Genomic DNA, 20,230 nt, shown 5'->3' on the forward strand with positions numbered 1-20,230 from the left:
GTTTTCATACTGCTCTTTGTTGATCTTCTAAGCACTCCAAAAGACGAAGTCGGGACATTTTTCACTTGATCATCTTTTAAGCACTTCTACTCTACCATTGTTGAGTATGTCTTGAGTTTACAAGTCCTAGAGAACGGGTTCAAATCAACTCAGGACACTACTCCAAGTCTAAATCTACTTACTCTATTTTATATATCGGCATAACCTGATTATATATTGTAGGAATACTAGTTCGATTCTAAATCAACTTACCGTATTTTGTATATCTCTTGCAACCCAAATTCCTTCCTCCAATCTATCCTTTGTGTCAAATAGAGGGTAAAGGCTAAAGCGGAGCTATAGAAAGGTCCGGCGAGGAGTAGAACTCCAGGTTGAGACACCCTTGGAACGGACTAGTTGAAGGACCTGGATATCACAGCCATGGCAGCTGAAGTTAGAGTACATGCTGACAGCCTTGGTCGGCAGCCGGACCGGGGTCGGTGCAGTAGCCTGTCTCTTAGATGGGATCACAACCATTATTTTACTTTCACATGTAAACAATGGAATTAGCTTAGCAATCTCAGCAACAAGGGTATAATTGGAGGAGTTTGCTGGAGAGCTTAAATTTGGTCAAAATTGGCTTGAAACTAAACTCGAGCTTAGAATTAATGTTCGAGTTCAAACTATCTTCTATTTGATTGTGCTTGACCACCAAAATTTGAGCCAACTCAAACAAAATCTATTTTGAATGAACAAATTAAAGATCTCGAAGTGAGTAGAACATTAATCAAACTCCAAACAAAGTTGATTCAGCTTCAATTGACCTTGAACTTGAGATTCTTTTCAACCAATACTATTCATGATTCGGCATTACATTCTACTATAGTTTTCCAGGAAATATGCAATTTTTAATTAGTCGATCATACATGCGTAAAGTCAATTCTCATATCATAAGCTAAAACTCTATACTTCATTTCAAAATCCAACTCTTTGTTTTCATTATTCTTCCTTCTCATAATGTCAACATATTGTCATTCACTAATACTTCCCTGATGCAACAACATGCGCTGCTCTTCATTCTCACCTTCCTCCTCAGAATATTCCATATCAATTCTACGCCATTGCCTCCTCAACAGTGATGCTTCACCAAAAATTCTCACCAAAAAAGAAAAAAAGGCATCACAACTAATTCAACTTTGAGTATCTACAACCATCACCAACCCCACCTTCTCACTTTGAGAGGAGGGTGTGAACATTGCTCCTCACCAGCCACCAACCCATGGCTTAAGTGCACCACCTCCTCATACTATCTACATAAAGCCATCACTTACCTTGCCCATTCTTCTTCACCATGATATTCTTCCCTTTTTTCTTGAGCCTTGAGCCACCAAAACTACCATATCCTTCTCCTGCTTGCCATATATGACAGGAAGAACCACCTTTCTCCCCTCCTCCTCCTCCTCCTCCATCCTGGTAGGAATAGCATTGACCTCACATTTGTCCCATCCAATCCAAGATCTCTTGTACATTGATTTAGAATCATAACACCCCACACATATTAGCAGCCAATGGTTGCAATGCAGAAAGGTATTTGATGAGGGGCCCAAGGGGCATTGGTTTATATGTGGCGGACCTCTAACTCGAACTCATGGTTGCCATTGTTGACGAGGCCTAAAAGTCGCCTATTAGTTGTTGGGTGGAGTTTGGCAGCTTGCATGAACAATTCTAGGGTATAAAAACATTGAAAAGAAATTATATGTAGAGTTTGGTATAATAATGCCTCACACAATATAGCTAACAAAATCAGAAAAAAAAAAAAAAACTGGCAGAAAGAATATGTAGCATTTGCTTGATGCTCCCACAGAATATCTCCAGAGTGATGAGCGGCTATCCTTTGCAAACCAATAAATAAGCGCAATTTTTCTCAATTATAAGGATATAATTTAAATATAATGTAGCAAAATCTTTTATTAAATTATTAAATTATGAGTTTCACTTATGCAAGCACCAAATTATCTGGACGTTGACTAGGACAATTGGATTCATTTGAGAAGTTTGATTATTTCTTCCACACGAATATAATAATAATAATAATAATCAAATAATTCCAAATTCGCTAACATAACTCCAAATGATCTGGCCGGAACGTGCTCGAAGGTAATTTGGAAACAATTCTCAAACCATCATGCGGGGAATTCCACAAACAACCCACCCCCCTCCCCCACCCCACCGGCAGCGGCAGCCAAAATATCAAATTCCCAAATTCACCCTCAGAAAATCGACAATGTAACCGGAAAACCCACTTGAGGCCATTCAATGCCAAGGGCATTAGCGGAACTCCACCGCTTCTCCGCTTCGGTTTTACGAAAATATTCGTGTTATATTCGCTTCTCAGTGCCCGAAAACAGGAGCAAAACCAAGCGAGCGCGCACGAAGAGAGAGAGAGAGAGAGAGAGAGAAGAAGAAGAAGAAGAAGAAAAAGAACGAAGGCTCTGCTGTGAATTGTAAGCAAAAGAGACGCGGCACCTATAAATTATAAATAACCACGCAACTCCTCCCCGTCCTCCACCGCCCGTCTCTCCTCTCTCTCTCTCTCTCTCTCTCCGCCCTCTATCTGATATCTTCTCCGATTCTTGATCTTGTCGCCGCGATCTTGGCCAGATCCGTGGAGGCGTCGGCGCGGATGAATCTGACCGGGGGAGGGAAGGATCTTGGCCTGTTGATGCGGTGAAAACGAATGCGGGATTCTCGAATGGGGTTTTAAGTCGGTCACCGTCGGATTGGATCTGGTTGTCGGATTTGTAGGCGTTGGAGTTTTGCTCAGGAATGCTGAATTGAGGTTCTGGGATCAAGTTTGTGGTCTTGATAGCTCTGGATCTGCAATATTGGTGAGTTTCGCTTCTTTGCTTTGATTTCGATTGGGTTAGTGGGTTTGGATGGCCATTGTTGAGGAAGGTTTCTTGGATTTGGATGGAGTTGGTGCAAAGATGCGGCCGTTTCTTGTTCTTTTTGGACATTTTATGTTCGGCCCTTAAATGCCTGATTTGTTGAGAAGGAAAGCATATTGATTTGAATTTGAATTGGTTCAATTTTTGTGCTGGCGATTCAAAAATTCAACTTTGCTTTCTATGGCATTTTGAATTACTATTCGAGGCTTTTTTTTGGGTGATATGGACCGATTGGAATCTGGAATGTAATCTTGTTGTTAATTTGTGATTGCTGGAGGTTGATTATTTGTTTTTTCCCCTTTTTTTTGCCATTTTTTGTTTAGATGCGATATTGTTATAATAAGAATTACTGTGGTGTTCTATTCCTTGCAATTAGCTTATATAGGACGTTGTTTTAGGGAATGTAGATGTCATTAATTTTTTAACTTTAGATTTCCAGAAAGTAAAAAGGAAGTCTTGCAGCTAGTGATGAAGTTATTTGGTTGAAAGGTCACTTCCTTGTTGTTGCGTTAAGGGAAATTTATATTTCAACTTGAAACAAGTATAGGCTTCTCTTGTTGAATTTTTCCCTGTTATTATATCTAATGTATTTTCTGGTTGACTCTAACTGATATCATAATCTCTTGTGGTTAGGTGTCTGGGGGTTTTCTCTGATGTCACCATCACTGTCGTAGCTTCAGTTTTTTGATCTTTCAGTCCTGTAAGGCAAAGGCTTACTGCTGAGATGAAAAACGGGATGATAGAATGCAGCGTCTGCCATTCCAAATTGCTTTCCCCAAGCACCAGAACTGTGTCAAGGGCATATGATAGGCATAGGAGCAAGATATCATCAAGGGCTCGTGCTCTCAACATCCTTCTGGTTGTAGGTGACTGCATCTTGGTTGGCCTCCAGGTGATCTACATTGAATAATCTTTATTTCTTCACTTTTCTTCTGAAAAATAAAATAAATGAACAATATGTCTGATATGAACTAATCTGGTATATCTCATGCTTTTACTTGTTTTCTTGGTTGCAAATCAAAAGTGAGACTGAATTCTCAAGTTCAACTTTCTCAAGACAGCTTTCATTGTCCCTTTCTGTGGCTCAACCACATGCATGTGTAGTTTAATTTGCAAAACAGGCTCTTAATGAAAGAAACTCCTGCAGATTCTTCAATGGTACTTCAGATCGAAAGCTAATGCATTCTAGTCATGTCCAAATGTTTATTTTGAATCAAAATATCATAGAGGAGTATGCTAAGGATTTATGGCATGGGAACCAACTAACAGTGCAGCGTACCCTACAAGCATGATTTTACATTTCTCTAGATATCCATATTCCCTTCTATAATTCACCTGGACGGGCACATATATTGAACATGCTGACCTGGATGTTATAAAAGCTACTAGTTAAACTTAATTGAAACCATTATTTAAACTGAACCTGTACAGACCCTTGAGCAAAACTTACGAGTAAAGAAAACAGAAGGTAATTTTTAAGTTCCTACCCTTGGCATACTGCTTTTTGCCATGATATCTTGGTGTTCACAAGATGCACCTGTAAAAGGATGTCTCTCCTTGATGTACCACAAGCCTAGAAGGGGATTTGGATTTGAAGATCTTTAAATAATATGGCTATAGTTAGATCCAGAATTGGAGTTTTAACTAATCCCATCTGACCTGCCCCTACTGAGAGCTAGATCAATTTTCAGGCGAGACTCTCTATAATCAAAGGAGTCAGGCAAATTTACTCATGATTTGGACAGATTACAAAAGCCTTTTGATTTATGATCCATTTTTATTTTGTATCTTGATTTTCAAGAAATTTTTAAGTTTTTATAATCTTTCAATTTCTACATCTAGAAAACCAAACATCACATTTTACGTTAAATGTTTAATCTCATGCAATGCAGACACACACTTTAAACTTGGCTTTTTGATGGGGACATCAGAGCCCTTCATCCAGATGATCCTGAGCCCCCGGATTGAGTCAGACCCGTTTATTTGCATATTTATTTTATTATTTTATTTCTGGGCTTATTTGCATTTTAGAGTTTATTGTGGTTTATTTTATTTATAGGCTTATTTGCATTTTAGGGCTTAGTTGTGGTTTATTTGTGTTATTTGTGGGTTTATTAGGATTTATTTCTGTGTAAGGGGGTTTATGCAAATTGTGTATCTGGGCCCTATATATAGGGAACTATTTTCATGATTAGGATTTAATGCAGAATTAAAGAACTCTTTTCCCCACGTCTCCTCTCCTTCTCCTCTCCTCCCTTCTCCTTCTTCTCTTCTTCTTCCTCCTTCTCTTCCCTTCTTCTCCTGCCTCCATTTACAAGTTAGTCCGGCATCAACTTGGTATCAGAGCAAGGCTGGTTTTGCCCCTGTTGCTAAAGCCACGATCCAGCCTCTTCTTCCCTCGTTCACACCACGAACCGCTTCCCCTTCTCAACCCTGTTCGCACCAGCCCGCACGCCTCCCTTGCCCATCACACCCGGGGCCGCCTTCACCCCACTCACCGCCAACAGCGCCCAAAGAGCAGCCGCCTGCGACGCGGCGCCGGAAGCCACAGACTGCCGGAGTTGTGACCAGCCGTTGCCCACCACCGCCCTGTGACAGCCTCGGACGCCCTCCACCCGATCCGGGAAGAGGCTGCCCGCCGCCGTGATCGGCCGCCGCCTGTCGCCGCCGATCACAGAGCCGCGGCTTCGAGCTCCGTCGCCGTCCCCTACGGCCGATCCGCAGCCGCCGCCCGTCCCTCCTTTCCGCGGCCGCCGCAGCGAGAGTCGGGAAACCCTCCCGAAACGGTCGGGAGGTTGGGAACAGATTAACGGGTAAGTATCAGACCCGTTAGCCCGCCCCACTAGCCCGGACCCGTTCCGGAAAAAAAAAAAAAAAAAAAAAAAACGTGCACGTGAATTGCACGTGCGGTCGTTAACGGGTATCGGAGCGGGTTGCGTTCTAAAAACCCGAATCCGATAATCCGAACCCGAAAGGGTTCACCAAAAAAAAAAAAAAAAAAAAAAAAAAAGAAAGGGTACCTGTTCATCTTCCCCGATCGTCTGCCCGCCGCTGTTGTCGTCGCCCCGCCGCCGCTGCCGTCGTCGTGGCTCCTCCGCCGCCGTCTTCGCCGGATCGCCGAGGTGCCGCCGCTCCCTCACGGTGCTTCCCCGTCGCCGAGCGCCGTCGCCTCCGAGCCCCTCCTTCTCCTCCGTCGTCCACCGCCCGAGCCGCCGGTGCCCGAGCCGACGCCACCATCCCGCCGGGGCCCGAGCCGACGCCACCATCCCGCCGGGGCCCGAGCTGACGCCGACGGCCTCATTGTACATCCCCTCCCATTTTCCTCACCACCGGCCGACTCCACAGGCCGCCCGCCGCCCTCCTTCCGCCGCCCTCTCCTCCTCACGGTCCGACTGCCCCGCCGTGTTCCTCTCCCCATCTTTTGCACCACTGCCGCACCTCTCCACCACTCACCACCGCTTCCTCACTCACAGCTCGCCGCCATCCCTTCCCCTCATCCTTTTTTTTTTTTTTATTTTCTTTGGCCACTGCAACTCACCTGATCACCTCTCCATCGACCCCCAGACAGGCCCCTTTTGGGCCGGGCCACCCACTGCCTCCTCACAGGCCCAAGCCAGCAGGCCATCACTATTGAGGTCTGATCCCATCTCACAAACTCAGCAGGTCTACTCTCCTCCATTTTACAAGCCCAGCAGACTAGCCAAGGTGCTGTGATCAGATCCAAATAGAAGCCAATTGAAGCCAATTGAAAAGGTTCATCAGCTGCAACCAAGCAACGATCGTCGCCCCAGCCCACGAGCACACATTCTGGTCGTCTACTTCACGACAGGTAATAAGGTTTTCACTTTTCTTGGGCTTGTTCATTTAATTATGTTCTAGTTCTCTTGCATGATAGCCATATACTTGAAAATTTATATTGTTGTCAAAATTCAGAACATAGAACCCCTACTTTCAAACCCATCCTATTTGCCCTGTTAAAATCTAAATATTAAATTAGCACACCCTAACAACTGGATGCTTCTCAACATTCTTCGATCATATTGATTTAGGATCAGAACAACTGTACTACTTGATTGCAATCTAACTTCTTAAATTGAATAATCTTAATCCTTAATTCTGAATAACCGAAGTAAAAATCAGCAACATTTAAATTTTAAGTTATTATTGTGAAGACTTGCTGATTTCTGAAGTCATAACAGATTGCATTAGTAGGTTGTCCAGCATCAACTTTGGTCCTACATTATAGTTATTAAGGTTTCATTAGTGACACTGCATTTCACATCGTCACCCAGTGTCATCATTGCATGCCAACCTGTAGTGATATGGAGTACTATCTCAGTCAACCTAAAACCCCTGTAGCTACCATGAATTCCGACATTTTGAGGTCTATCAAGGAACAGATCGTTGCCATACGGGCTGGATACAAGGAATTCAGACAAGAGATCCGTGAGCTCGTGCAAAATTCTAGGACCCCTAAATCGCCAACCCCTGTTACAGCCCAACCTAAAATCAGTTTGGTCGCACCACCTGTAGTCCTTCCCCACTCTCCTAGGCACCAAACCCAATACTCTAGGTGTCAACAATTCGGCCACATAGCGCCCCAATGTTCCACTAAAACCTACTCGATTACTGAACCAGAAGTTAGGAACCAAGAGGCCGAATATGTCGAAGAAGTCTATGAACCAAATATAGAAGACTATGAAGAAGACTTTGAAGACGAACCTATAGAATTAGATTTTGTCCAAAATGATTTTCAAAGGGAGATTATTGATCTAAGTACGACCAAGTCATTTCACATCACTACTGTGGAAGAGATAGTGACAGATATTGAGAGTCAGTCACCTGAATTGGCACTTGTAGCTAAAGATACCCATGTGGAGTCCAATCTTGAACATTCCCCTATAGTAGTTTCCCTTCTAGAGGAGCTTAATGATGTAGTCCCTGATGATCTTCCGGATGCACTTTTTCCGATGCGTGATATCCAACACGCAATTGATCTAGTTCCCGAAGTATTTCTGCCCAACCTTCCACATCATAGGCTCAACCCAAATGCATATGCTAGGACTTGGGATTTAATTTTACCGACAGTTGAGTTTGCATATAATAGTTCGGTTCATAAGTCCATAGGTATAAATCCATTCGAAGTGGTGCATGATTATAAACCTAGGCAATCCATAGACCTGTTTTTCATGTCTCATCAGTATAGAGTCTATGAGTCTGCACAATTAATTGCTTCACATCCACATTCATTGCATCAAGAAATCAGCAATTGTAGTCATTTTAATAATTTAAAATATAAATTTCTTGCTGATTTATATAGACGTTATAAAGAGTTAAGTGAAAAAGATTACGTCATGATAAGAATTAGGCTTGAACGATTTTCTTCAGATACGTTTAAGAAATTGCAAACTTGTAGTGCAGAACCGTTCAAAATCTTAAAGAAAATCAGTTCGAATGCATATATTGTGGATCTTCCTGATGACTATGGGATTAGTGCGACATTTAATATTGAAGATTTGGTCCCATACAAAAAGATAATATTCATGCCTTCTGACCCCTTTATTGATATACCTGCCCATGTTGGACACCCTGACCAATTACCTGCTGTTGAGCCACCACTTTCCAAAGTTCATGCACGCAGAGAACAAATAGAACATATATTGGATGAGCAGGTTATTTCAACCAGGAACGGTGGTTACCAACGTTACCTTGTTCGGTGGAAAGGTCGACCAAAGTCTGATGTGACGTGGATTTCCAGAGCACAGTTGCAGCGCCTTGACCCCGATCTTCTGGAGCAGTATGACAGCCGGCCAGACCTGTACTCGACGGGGTCGAGTTTTTCTCACCCGGGAGGAGTTGATGGGGACATCAGAGCCCTTCATCCAGATGATCCTGAGCCCCCGGATTGAGTCAGACCCGTTTATTTGCATATTTATTTTATTATTTTATTTCTGGGCTTATTTACATTTTAGAGTTTATTGTGGTTTATTTTATTTATAGGCTTATTTGCATTTGTGGGTTAGTTGTGGTTTATTTGTGTTATTTGTGGGTTTATTAGGATTTATTTCTGTGTAAGGGGGTTTATGCAAATTGTGTATCTGGGCCCTATATATAGGGAACTATTTTCATGATTAGAGTTTAATGCAGAATTAAAGAACTCTTTTCCCCACGTCTCCTCTCCTTCTCCTCTCCTCCCTTCTCCTTCTTCTCTTCTTCTTCCTCCTTCTCTTCCCTTCTTCTCCTGCCTCCATTTACAAGTTAGTCCGGCATCACTTTTTCTTTATGAAGTAGTAACCAGGGGTTTAATGCCTAGCAGTCTCAGACTTGACGATTGGATCTAGAAACCAATGGAAAAATGTGCAGAAATTGAAAATTTTCTGTCTTTCTTTTATTTTATCTTATTTTTTGTCTGACTTGATAGCACTTAACTGGTTTTTAACTTTCTGCAGCCTATTTTAGTTTATATGTGCAAGGTGGATGGGAAGTTCATGTTCAGCCCTGTCAGTGTTAACTTTTTGACAGAGGCTGCAAAGGTTCTTTTTGCCGTTGTCATGCTATTCTTCCAGGTTTGTGTTAATGATATTATTGTCATAATTCTTATTGTTGATTAATTGGATATGTTGGTTTTATCCGCACTGTAACATATGTTTCTTTACTTGCTAGATCAGTTAGTTCTTATACATCAGCTTACATATGAACCTACCTGCCATAATCTCAGATAGATGACTTCCACTGTTGTAGGATGAATTGATATATATGAAATCAGTAGCCCATATGGTAGTGTAAATGTTTTCATTCTAGCTGTATGGTTAATACCCAACTCTACTTGGCTTGCAAACCCAGTAGATGCAATGACAGCAAGAATATTCCAGAGCAATGACTTATTATTTTTTTTCCCCACATACATTTTTAAGATTAACTGTCTTTGTGACTTGACAGGCTAGACGTCAGAAGGTTGGAGAGAAACCCCTCCTTTCAGTTTCCATATTCTTACAGGCAAGACTATCTTTACATGTTAAAAAATAGAAATCATGGTGATATAATTTTTATGATATTAATGTCATAGCTTCATCGTTAGGCTTTATGTTTGTAGCCATTCCTATCATTTTCATTGTTCCATATTCATTTTGGTTAGTTATGATAGCCTTCGGCAACCTTTTTTTTTAATTTCGGGGGGAAAAGGCGGAGGGGGGGGGGGGGGGGTGTTTCTTGCTATGCAGGATGTGCTTCCACATACACATGCGATCTTTTTTCTTGACGTGATTTTTAGCTTTATTAAGCATCTAATTATAACAATTTTACAAATGCTAGAAAGGAGTGTGTGAAGAATGTTGTGTTTCATAATTCATAGTTGTGTTTTAAATTATCGATACTTATTCCATTGATCTTTGATTTTTAGCATTTCTCAGTAATGACTAATGGGATTTTACATAGCCATATATTATTGACATCATATTTATCCATGTTGCCTGCTCTTCTTTTTGGCCGCTTTCAATAAAGAATTGAGAGGATGAGCAGGATGGGAGAAGGGGTTTTTTCAAACATAACTTCAAATTTAAGTGTCATTGAGTTTTTCCAATTTAAGATTTTGCATGAGAACATATATATATGTGATATGTTCAAAAATTCAAGTATAGAGGTCTCCTGCTTCATCATTGAGCTCGAGATCCTTGTAATCAAGATAGGTGATAATGAAGCATGTGCATCCTTTTATATCCAGCTAAAAGTGAACAAGTTGAACTGAAACTTTTGACTCATTGCAGCTCTCTCCCTCTCCTCTCTCTTGCAGAACACCCCCCCCCCCCCCGCACCCTAAATAAATAAATAAATAAATAAATAAATAAAGGCCACACACATGCATGCACAAAAAAAGCCATTGGCTTGTCACATATTAGTGATGCTGTCTGATTGTTGGGTTATACTATTCTATTCTTTTTCAGGCAGCTCGCAACAATGCCCTCCTTGCCGTTCCTGCTTTTCTGTATGCCATCAACAACTATCTAAAGTTTATCATGCAGGTAGAAGTCTTGCTTCAGCTGTACCATCAGTGTTTTGCCCACCACTTATTCAACCTCTGTTCGGGATGATGGATAATGTTGGATATTTGATTTCAAATTTAAATGCTTATCTGATAATATTTCCCTTTCTATGCAGTTATACTTCAATCCAGCAACTGTGAAAATGTTGAGCAACATGAAGGTACTATTTTGTGTGGTTTTCTGAATGCTTGCTCTTACCTTATATTATTTTTTTTCCTTGCAAAACTATTGAGAGACATGGTTTGAATATCATGTTTTGTTAAGTTGAGATATTGTTTTTCCAACCTCTAATTTCAGATTTCCTATATCATTATATAATCTGACAGCTTTTATCTTTATCCTCATGTTCCTTAAAAGGGTGCATGTTTGATATTTTTGCCTTTTTTTGGATACTGTGTTAGTTCATGAATTATTATGGACAAACTACAATGTGCATTTCCTTGTTAAGCTAATCACAGATTTTCAAGTACATATTCTTGTATGTTGTGCCTATTGATTAGTGTATGCTTTTTTTAAAGGTGATCTGGTCCTTATATATTGCATGCTGCATCCTTGGATTGTCTTCATTCTGTTGACTGTTGTCATGCATTTTTCTGAAACCTGAACTTCTAGAGTAGCACGTAATTGATAAAGTGCTTAATGTTGGGTAAACTTCTGCAGGTTTTGGTAATAGCTGTTCTCTTAAAGCTCATAATGAGAAGGCGCTTTTCCATAATTCAGGTAAGTTCAAGGTTGAAATAAGTTCAATTCACATATTTACTATCTTAATTGAAGAATATGAAGCGAAAAAAAGTCATTTATTCTTGGATGAAAATCTCGATGTTATATGCTATTCTGATACCTATTAGAGTTTTTCATGAGGTAAACATTTGCAATGAGTTAAGGATGAGTTTTGCTGATATTTGTTAGTTCTCCAATCTATAGGACAGCTATTGTAGCATTCATTGTCAATGGTTTGATCTTGACTTATTATATATGTTTTTCCCCATTTATTCTTTTCCCTCTGATTCTCTTTGTTGATGACAGTGGGAGGCTCTTGCACTATTGCTAATTGGAATCAGTGTTAATCAGCTTCGGTCACTGCCTGAGGGTACTACTGCGCTTGGCCTTCCACTTGCAACAGTTGCATACATATATACAATAGTTTTTGTAAGCTCTGTCAGCTATATCATTTTATTTTTGAACCATGGTTTGCATCAGTTTTTATGTTGACATGCATGCTAACTTTGTCTTGAATGTTGTAAAAAAAGAAGAGGAAGACCTAAATTAACATGGATGGAAGTTGTGAGGAAGGATATAGAGAAAGTTGCAAAAACATCAGATGTGGACCTAGATAGGAATACTTGGTGAATGAGGATCCGTAAAGCCAATCTCAGATGGTTGGGAAAAGACTAGATGATTAGGATTATGATCCATGCATGCTAACTCAATGAGGATGTGGCCATTTTTTAACTGATTTGCTTGTTATAAGCTACTGGCCAGTGTTTGGATATATAATTGATTAAATATTTTCTGTTATATTGACATTCTCATTATGCTTGATTTGTGGTTTTGCTGCAATGGTATTTGTGTGTAATATTCAATATATTTTTAATATTATCTAAATCTATTTGTCGTAGATTATTTGTTTTGGAGTTTTAAATTACCATGTTATTTTGAATCTTCTTCAGTGCATCAACATTGCCTATTTCATACCTACAAGTTTCAGTCTTTTTTAAAATTAAATTTGCTGTATAAATTCTGAGTAAATAAATTTATTGTATTTCATTTTGAGAAAAACTGCAAACTCAGCTTTGGGGTATGTTTGGGTGCAAGGGAAATTTCTTGGAAGACTCAATTTTCTTGAAGAATCTTTTTTTTTTTTTTTTAATTAGGGAGTTAGCAAATTAGAAAGAATATAATTAATTTTTCTGAAAACTTTTTCTTTACCATGAAAAATCATATACTTTTCCTTTTCCATGGATTTCCTTGCAACCAAACATACCTTTACGGGATGAAAGGATGAAAATTCAATATAATTGACATGTTGTTAGTCTATCCTGGATGAGCTTTTAGTTTTGACATCATTGTAGTGTTTTATTGTATTTCAAATAATATGGTTACCATCTGGCAAGGGGAGTGTTATGCTTATATGCTAAATGCTTCTGTAGCCCAAATGCTTTTTTATAACAAGATAGAATGAATGGTTGAATGGTTTACTGATGTGTTTTAAAAAAATAATTTGTTAATTTCAAATGAAAAAATTGCTTCAGACTTTGCTATAGGTAATATATTCTTGTCGACATGCCATAAGTGTTTTCTTGGTAATATTCAATTTCAGGTAACTGTTCCGTCACTGGCATCAGTTTTCAATGAGTATGCTTTAAAAAGCCAATTCGAGACAAGTATCTATCTTCAGGTGACGATTTACCTCTGAATGCAGTTGCTTGCTGATAAGATTTTAAAATGATAATAGATGTATCTGGTGCAAATACTTGTATTTACTGTCAAAATCTAACGGCCTCTTCTTGCAATAGGGTATATAAATCAGTAGCATCTCATCAGCAATCATATGATGATCCTATTGTAGCCCCTCTGATTTTCTCTTGCACTATTTGCAGAACTTGTTCCTATATGGTTATGGAGCAATATTCAACTTTCTTTTTATCCTAGGAACTGCCATTTTCAAAGGTACACAATCTTGCTCAAAAATTAGTCACTTTGTGTGGGCATTCTGGTTCATTGAAATCAATGTCAAAGTCATTTCTATATGCATAGTCGACATAATATACACAATTAGGTTAATTTTTCATGAGAACCAAGGAAATTTAGTAATCATGATTTTGAGCCCATGTATCTAGATGCACGGGTTTTTTATGCAGCAATTGTCTACATTGGAATGCAGTCACTTTACATGATTTAGGTTAGCATCTTAATGTTCTATATGTGCTCAGATTTTTAATGTAAGATGTGACACTCCTGGAATTTTTCTATTATTATAAACATTAATGTGTTTTGACCGATACCTTGATTCCCTTTCTCTCAACTATTTCTCACTTGACTCTAAACTTCACCAATTTAAACCACCACATTATCAGGGGATCATTCATCACCATCCATGGAACCATTGTTCTGGAAAACCTAATCCAGTTTTTCAACTATTCCTTTACAACCTTCTTGTTGGAGAAATTTAGGATAAATCAAAATTTTGGCAGTTAAGATAATTCAAGTGAACTTGAAAATGTTCCAATCTTTTAGAGCATTGCTACATCTAAGAGTTCATCTGTCCATCCATTTGCTGCCACCAATCATCAAGAGAGTTGTCTCTTGGGACCACTACTTGATTCGGTGGGTATCTGGAACCATTAGCAATCTGGCAGGATGGGAATATCAGAGAGAAGTATCCCTAGGAAAGGTGTCTTCTCAACAAATTTCGAGATAAATCATCAAGGGGTGTCTGTTTGTTTATATGGTTTGAGAGGGGGGAGAGAGAGAGAGAGAGAGAGAGAGATTCCCTTGTTGAAGCATCATGTGTGATCTGAATGCTCATGCTTAGTTAGCCTGGAAGAGCTGATATGTACTGCATGTGCATGCATGAATGAGGCATCACATGTCCCTGGCTACTGAACCACAAAATGGTTAGGATCCTCAGTAAGTGGAATCGCAACTAATTTCATATTGAATGTCGTACCAATAGCAAATTTTTAAATTAAATGACACAAAGAAAAACAAATATAGCTAAAAGCCAATCCATCTTCGTTATCTTGTATGGTTATGAGAAATCATTTTCAGCAAATACTGTCTATGGTATGATCAGATGTTCTTATTGTTATGTAGTTTCATTTGCACCTGTTGGTTTAGCCTTAGTGATCTGCTTCGTGAAAAAGAACCTGAATACCATTGACACTTGGCTAAGATTTGAAGTGTCCAAGTGTGGTGACACATTGGGCATCCAAATGTTTAAAAAGTTTGGCACCAGGATGCTTCTGTATGGTATAATTCTGTAAATAATAACAGACAAATATTTAGTAGCCAGAATATTCTATCTATTAGGGTCCACCTGCTTCACAATCTTCATGGAATCTTGAACCTGCCCTTCTTCTTAAGTGCTTCCTTACTAGAAGTTTTTCTAAAGCATCCACTTCTCTTACCCACTCTCAATTCTAGCAACTAAGTATATACCACAAATTGTTGAATGCTAGACTGAACTAACTAGCAACGGTATCTGTTCATGGCATAATACATGAAAGAAAATGAAGAAAATGTTGTGAAACTTCTTGTTTAGCATTTGAGATGATATTGAAGTGCCATCACTTGCACTGTAGTACCTGTAACAAGTCACTGCAGACCGAGGCGCCTACACTTCTGAATCATGTGAGCATCACTTTTCATTTTTGGTGCTACAAGGGTGTCATTGCCATGCTTTCTCCTTGTCCAAAATCCTAGTTGTCTTGGCAAGTGTCCAGAAAATATTGAAGCAAATTCTTCTTCATAGCTCCATTTGTAAAATTATAGTGTTAATCTTCTTGTCTTGTTCTTATGCATGTGGAAAGAGAATGTTTGTGTTTGCTAATCAAATTTTTAGTTCATCCCTTACAGATAGGAATGAAATAAATTTTGAGTTCATCCCCTACAGATAGTGATGGAATCATATAGTTGTTATGATACCCATCATTTTTTCAAAAATATACATCTGATGTCATCATAAATACTTGGTGTTCTCTATTCATGTAATCTCATCTGATACTTTGTTCTGAATTCATATGATTTTCGCATAACACAGTATTCATGACACCTAAAAACTACTGATATATTTAATGACTTTTCTGTTACACGAATTATGTAATTTCTGTATCTTGTTGTCTTTGAAATATTGCACCCATTCAATTATGCAGTGCCTCTTGACTATATGTTGATTGATATCTGCTCTGGCATGTCAAAATGTTTTCAGGGCCCAGTAGTTTTGACATCTTTCAAGGCCACTCAAAGGCCACAATGTTTCTCATATGTAACAATGCAGCACAGGGCATACTTTCTTCATTCTTTTTCAAATATGCAGGTAAACTAGAATTCTATTCTGTGTTTGAGTTTGTTGATTTCTTCGTGCTGCTAAACAAATTTTATAATTCTGACCAAAATTTATGGTCATGGTTTGAGCTTCTGCCTAACTATTAAATTGACTTAAATGATTTTGACAGACACAATTTTGAAGAAATATTCATCTACTGTTGCCACTATTTTTACTGGGATAGCATCGGCTGCATTGTTTGGTCATACTTTAACAATGAATTTTATTTTGGGAATTTCAATAGTGTTTATATCGATGCACCAGGTGACTTCTGCCTACATAATTTTTTAAAATTTTTAGTTGTTTAATTGTAATTAACCCTAACACTTAATCTCTATCAGTTCTTTTCTCCACTTGCAAAAGTCAAAGATGAGGCACCAAATGGAACATTGGAAATGATGGATGCTCAAAATCTTAGGTACATGCCTTGATTTCTTTGATTCTGCTGATCTCTCTTAATGACCTGATTATCAATTATACCATATTCAAGGATAATATTTTACTTCTTGTTATTCAGTAATTCAGTTAGGTTATCTAGCTTACACTAGATACTTTTCTGTATGTAGACCACTGCCTAGTTTAGGAACAGGCATATTAATTCATCTTGCATTTTTCATTAATGCAAATCTCAAACTTTATTTTGCAAGAAAAAAGTTGATCAGCAATTCCTATGACTTTGCTTAGTTGGAGCCAGGAGTTAGAAGAGCTTTTTCTGATTTAACCACCCCCCAACCCCGGGAAAAAAAAATGTAACACGGGTGCCTCTGTTTTCAGGTCAAAAGATGCTTCTTTTATAAATATGACTGCTGGTGCTGCTGAAGATGTAAGGGCCATTTCCACTATTGTAGTGTATATATAGTTTGACGATTTTTACATTTGGAATAATTACACATTAACTTTCACTTACAGGCCAGTCACCGCGTTGGACCTGATGAGAGAGAACCGCTTCTTCCCAAATAGTGCTACTTTTTGAGGTATGCCCTCCCATCTCTGAAAGTTTTGGAAAGTATATATAATCATTTAGATGCTTCTTTATTAAACTTTCATACACAGCTGTGCATTTAGGTAATTATATAACTTTTTTGTTGAGAAATAACATAAGCATAACTTGTCCACATTCAACTAAAAACTCCTCCTTCTTCCATATATGTTTACTTTACATTTTTTAAAAATCTTGACCGAATAACCTTTTCTGACTTCTGCTTCAATTAAAAAAATGGTGAATTATCATTTTGGTGGAAATTGAATAAAAGAAGATTACTATGGAGAGGAGGAGGTTACAAACATGGTTGTGATTTTCCACTCATGAAGGACATTGGTTAGATAAGTTTCCTGAAGAACTTAGCAATCAATAACAATTGCGTCTTTACCATGCTTATCCAAATATAGATGCATGAGGTGGGAATGGTATAGTTGCAGGAATTGTAGGACAATTATTTCAGAAAATTATAGGTGGTGGAGCAAATTAAAGGAGTTCATTATATACTATTTCACTTGATTAACATTATGATCATCTAATAGTTTTCTTTAAACAAGATAATTTATATAAATAGGGCAATAACTGAAAGAAGCACAAATTAATGATAAGTGATATGAATGGAATCATGATAGTGATAGCTGAAAGCTTGAAAGCATCTACCGACAAGGAGGTGGAATGGATTTGTGTAGTTGGTTTAAATTAGATATAAAAGGTTTTGCAACTGAATCGATGGGTCAATGTAGTGAATTGTTCAACATCATTTGTTCCTTGTTGGGTCTGCATTCTTCGTTAATGACAGCTTATTCGGTTCCCCATTTAGCAGCTTCTTGTTATATTCTTGGTGCAGAATACCAGCTAGAAGTAAATCTAGATCCTTGTCATAGGTGCACTGAAGCTCCTTTCACTTTTCTTGTCATTCAATTATTAAATTCTTAAGCTAATAACCTAAGCATCATAATGGTCCTAACTCCTAACCAAGGTTGTATCGCCCCAAACTGTACTAAGGGAGAATTGGCACGGTTGCGTCCCTCGGTTTGAAAAATCAGGTGAGGGAGAAGAAGAGGGAGAAGGGGAGAGAGAGAGAGAGAGAGGGAGGTTGACGAGGGTTGTGAAGTCGGCAACTGGTTTGCCGAACCCTCATCGGCCTCCCTATCTTCCGGCCTCCTTCCCTCACTCTCGGTCTCTCCACCACCCCCCCTCTATCTCCATCGCTTCTCCCATTCCCCCTCCCTTCCTCTCTCTCTTTTCCTCTCTCTCCTCCCTCTTTGGCTCGTGTTGTTTCGGTATACCTTGGAACGACATAGTACGATATTGTACCATACCACCGGTCAATCAGTATAGGTTCCGGTATCGGTATAGCCAACCTTTGTTCTAACAGTACTATGTGCATAGATCTCTACAATATATTATTTCTCAAATGAACTCCTAAATCAATCTGAATCTCTAAAAGGTGTGTGCTTAATATATTAGCTCCGACTTTATCTTAAGACAATCTAGAGATCATTAATTTAAAGAACTGCTAATCAGACTAAAATTAGCACATCTAATTTGCATTTAGTCATCCCTCTCCTGAGTTCAAGCTCCACAGAGTTCTAAAACAGTGTAATCAAGGAAAACCTAAAACAGAAATTAAATTTAGGCTTCACAATCTGCTTAAATGTAGATGGCTTGCCTAAACTGTAGAATATTAAGAGTTAAACCTTTAAAATAGAAACTGATGTTTGTTGCTTGAAACTTGACTCTCCTTAATATGAACACATGGTGTCATTTGCACTATATCAGCAGTGTTATTGTTCTGTGAAAGGTGAGGTCTGTATTATACCTGAGCATTAGCTCAGTGGGACACCCTCATTCCTTCAAGCAAGAGGTCAGAGGTTTGAGTCTTGAAGTGATGTTATCCCTCAAGACTTCGGTCCTGCCCTGCCCGGTGATTTTTCCAGAGTAAAAAAAATCTTAAACCATGAATAAATCATGATACTGTAAAAACACTAATATAGCATGGATAGTGTTTTATATTTGTTCTAGCGGCTACATCAATTATAAGCTGAAAATTTCAGCTGACATGTATATTTTAACCCTCATGTATTGCAACCTTCGTTATGCACTTATGCTTATCTCGAACTTACTGCATTGGTAGAAAGATTATATATTCAGTTAACAAATTTTTTTTCTACCACAGGTATTTTTGAAAGAGATCCATTTATGCTTATCCAAAAAAAAAAAAAAAGAGATCCATTTATTGGGGCGTGATGTAGAGACAAGCCAATTCTTAAATCTAAAAAAAGCATATATATCTTTTGTAGCCTGTCCTGCAGGCAATGTTATTTGCATTATGTTGGTTTCCTCAAGGCAAGATAAAGAGGAGAGCAATAGACATTGCCTAGAAAGGTTGCAGGGTGAAACCAAGATTGCATTCAGGCTGTAGAGAGTTTACGAATTTCAGCTGGTGCTGTATTCTTTTTGTAATGGAATTCCCTAGTGATCAGATGACACTTATACAGTGTTCCATTTTCCCTCTATTATATTCTGCTTTTCAATCCAAGTATGTAAAAACTGGAGATATTCTTTCATGTGACTAAGAGGAATTTCTGGATTCTTTAAGTCAAAACATTTTTTTCATTCTGGTATATATTTATTTTGGCGACTTCATCAGGCATCCTGTATTGCGTTAAATTAACAGACACTTGAAACTCTGGGCCAGCAATGATGGCTTTGGTTAAGTGCTGCTATGTTATTCTATTCTATTTTCGGTGAGATTGCATCGTTATTGCTGAGTCTGAAGTCATGTCTGCAACCTCATGAAATTCTGCAATTAACAAGCCTTTCTTAGTGGGACAGGTGAGTGGCGAGTGGCAACTTGATGCCTTCCTAAGCTTCTCTGTTCTCTGCATGCGTTGGGACAGGAGGAAATTCGATAACATCAGGAATCTCTTGTTCCACTGTGTGGAGAACCTGCGCTAGAGCCAAGATTATGAGTGACAAAGCCTACAAGGGCATATGAACCATCTTAATATAGGACTGGAGGGAACCATGGGTAGCAGATTTTGTTCCATTAAATATTCAGAAAGAAATTCCTGCAGGATGGCTCCTTTGATAGATTAAATTGGCTCAAAATAATGTAGTGAACAAAATTGTAAAAGGATTGATAGCAGGACGATATTTGATCAAATCACCTTGTTATAAACTTTTTTTTTTTGTTTCCAAAAAAAATTCCTCAAATGGTAAATATTTCCCATCT

At 38.7% G+C, this 20,230-nt stretch overlaps 1 protein-coding gene and 1 long non-coding RNA gene across 5 annotated transcripts; one reads left to right on the forward strand and one right to left on the reverse strand.

Moving 5' to 3' along the window:
- Positions 1 to 2,379: 2,379 nt before the first annotated feature.
- Positions 2,380 to 20,160, forward strand: LOC103717526 (CMP-sialic acid transporter 4-like). Of its 4 annotated transcripts, none has more exons than XM_039133740.1 (17): positions 2,380 to 2,483; positions 2,641 to 2,867; positions 3,561 to 3,819; positions 9,377 to 9,493; positions 9,867 to 9,923; positions 10,868 to 10,945; positions 11,082 to 11,126; positions 11,627 to 11,686; positions 11,993 to 12,115; positions 13,287 to 13,364; positions 13,567 to 13,636; positions 15,897 to 16,004; positions 16,144 to 16,277; positions 16,355 to 16,431; positions 16,788 to 16,836; positions 16,923 to 16,987; positions 19,172 to 19,611. In XM_039133740.1, exons 3-16 carry the CDS (start codon positions 3,652 to 3,654, stop codon positions 16,971 to 16,973), a joined length of 1,215 nt encoding a protein of 404 aa, XP_038989668.1. In that variant the 5' UTR covers positions 2,380 to 2,483; positions 2,641 to 2,867; positions 3,561 to 3,651; the 3' UTR covers positions 16,974 to 16,987; positions 19,172 to 19,611. The 4 variants fall into 4 exon arrangements, with proteins under 4 accessions (XP_038989668.1, XP_038989667.1, XP_008804179.1 ...); XM_039133739.1 differs by having other exon boundaries at positions 2,385 to 2,867; positions 19,172 to 19,186; positions 19,223 to 19,620; XM_008805957.4 differs by lacking the exon at positions 19,172 to 19,611 and adding an exon at positions 19,831 to 20,160 and having other exon boundaries at positions 2,385 to 2,867.
- LOC120113060 lies at positions 3,826 to 9,368 on the reverse strand. The gene is made up of 3 exons (XR_005514890.1): positions 9,201 to 9,368; positions 5,381 to 5,382; positions 3,826 to 4,838 (listed from the first exon to the last, which is right to left on the reverse strand). It is a non-coding gene; the product is annotated as an uncharacterized LOC120113060 (long non-coding RNA).
- Positions 20,161 to 20,230: the final 70 nt, after the last annotated feature.

Source organism: Phoenix dactylifera, chromosome 14, assembly GCF_009389715.1.
Source record: "Phoenix dactylifera cultivar Barhee BC4 chromosome 14, palm_55x_up_171113_PBpolish2nd_filt_p, whole genome shotgun sequence".
Lineage (NCBI taxonomy): Eukaryota > Viridiplantae > Streptophyta > Magnoliopsida > Arecales > Arecaceae > Phoenix > Phoenix dactylifera.

Excerpts from the sequence above, each read along its gene's own strand:
- LOC103717526 (XM_039133740.1), top strand. The coding sequence starts at position 3,652 with ATGAAAAACGGGATGATAGAATGCAGCGTCTGCCATTCCAAATTGCTT. Across the intron at positions 13,365-13,566 it reads AGACAAGTATCTATCTTCAG|AACTTGTTCCTATATGGTTA; the intron begins GTGACGATTTAC and ends CACTATTTGCAG. Across the intron at positions 16,837-16,922 it reads CTGCTGGTGCTGCTGAAGAT|GCCAGTCACCGCGTTGGACC; the intron begins GTAAGGGCCATT and ends TTTCACTTACAG.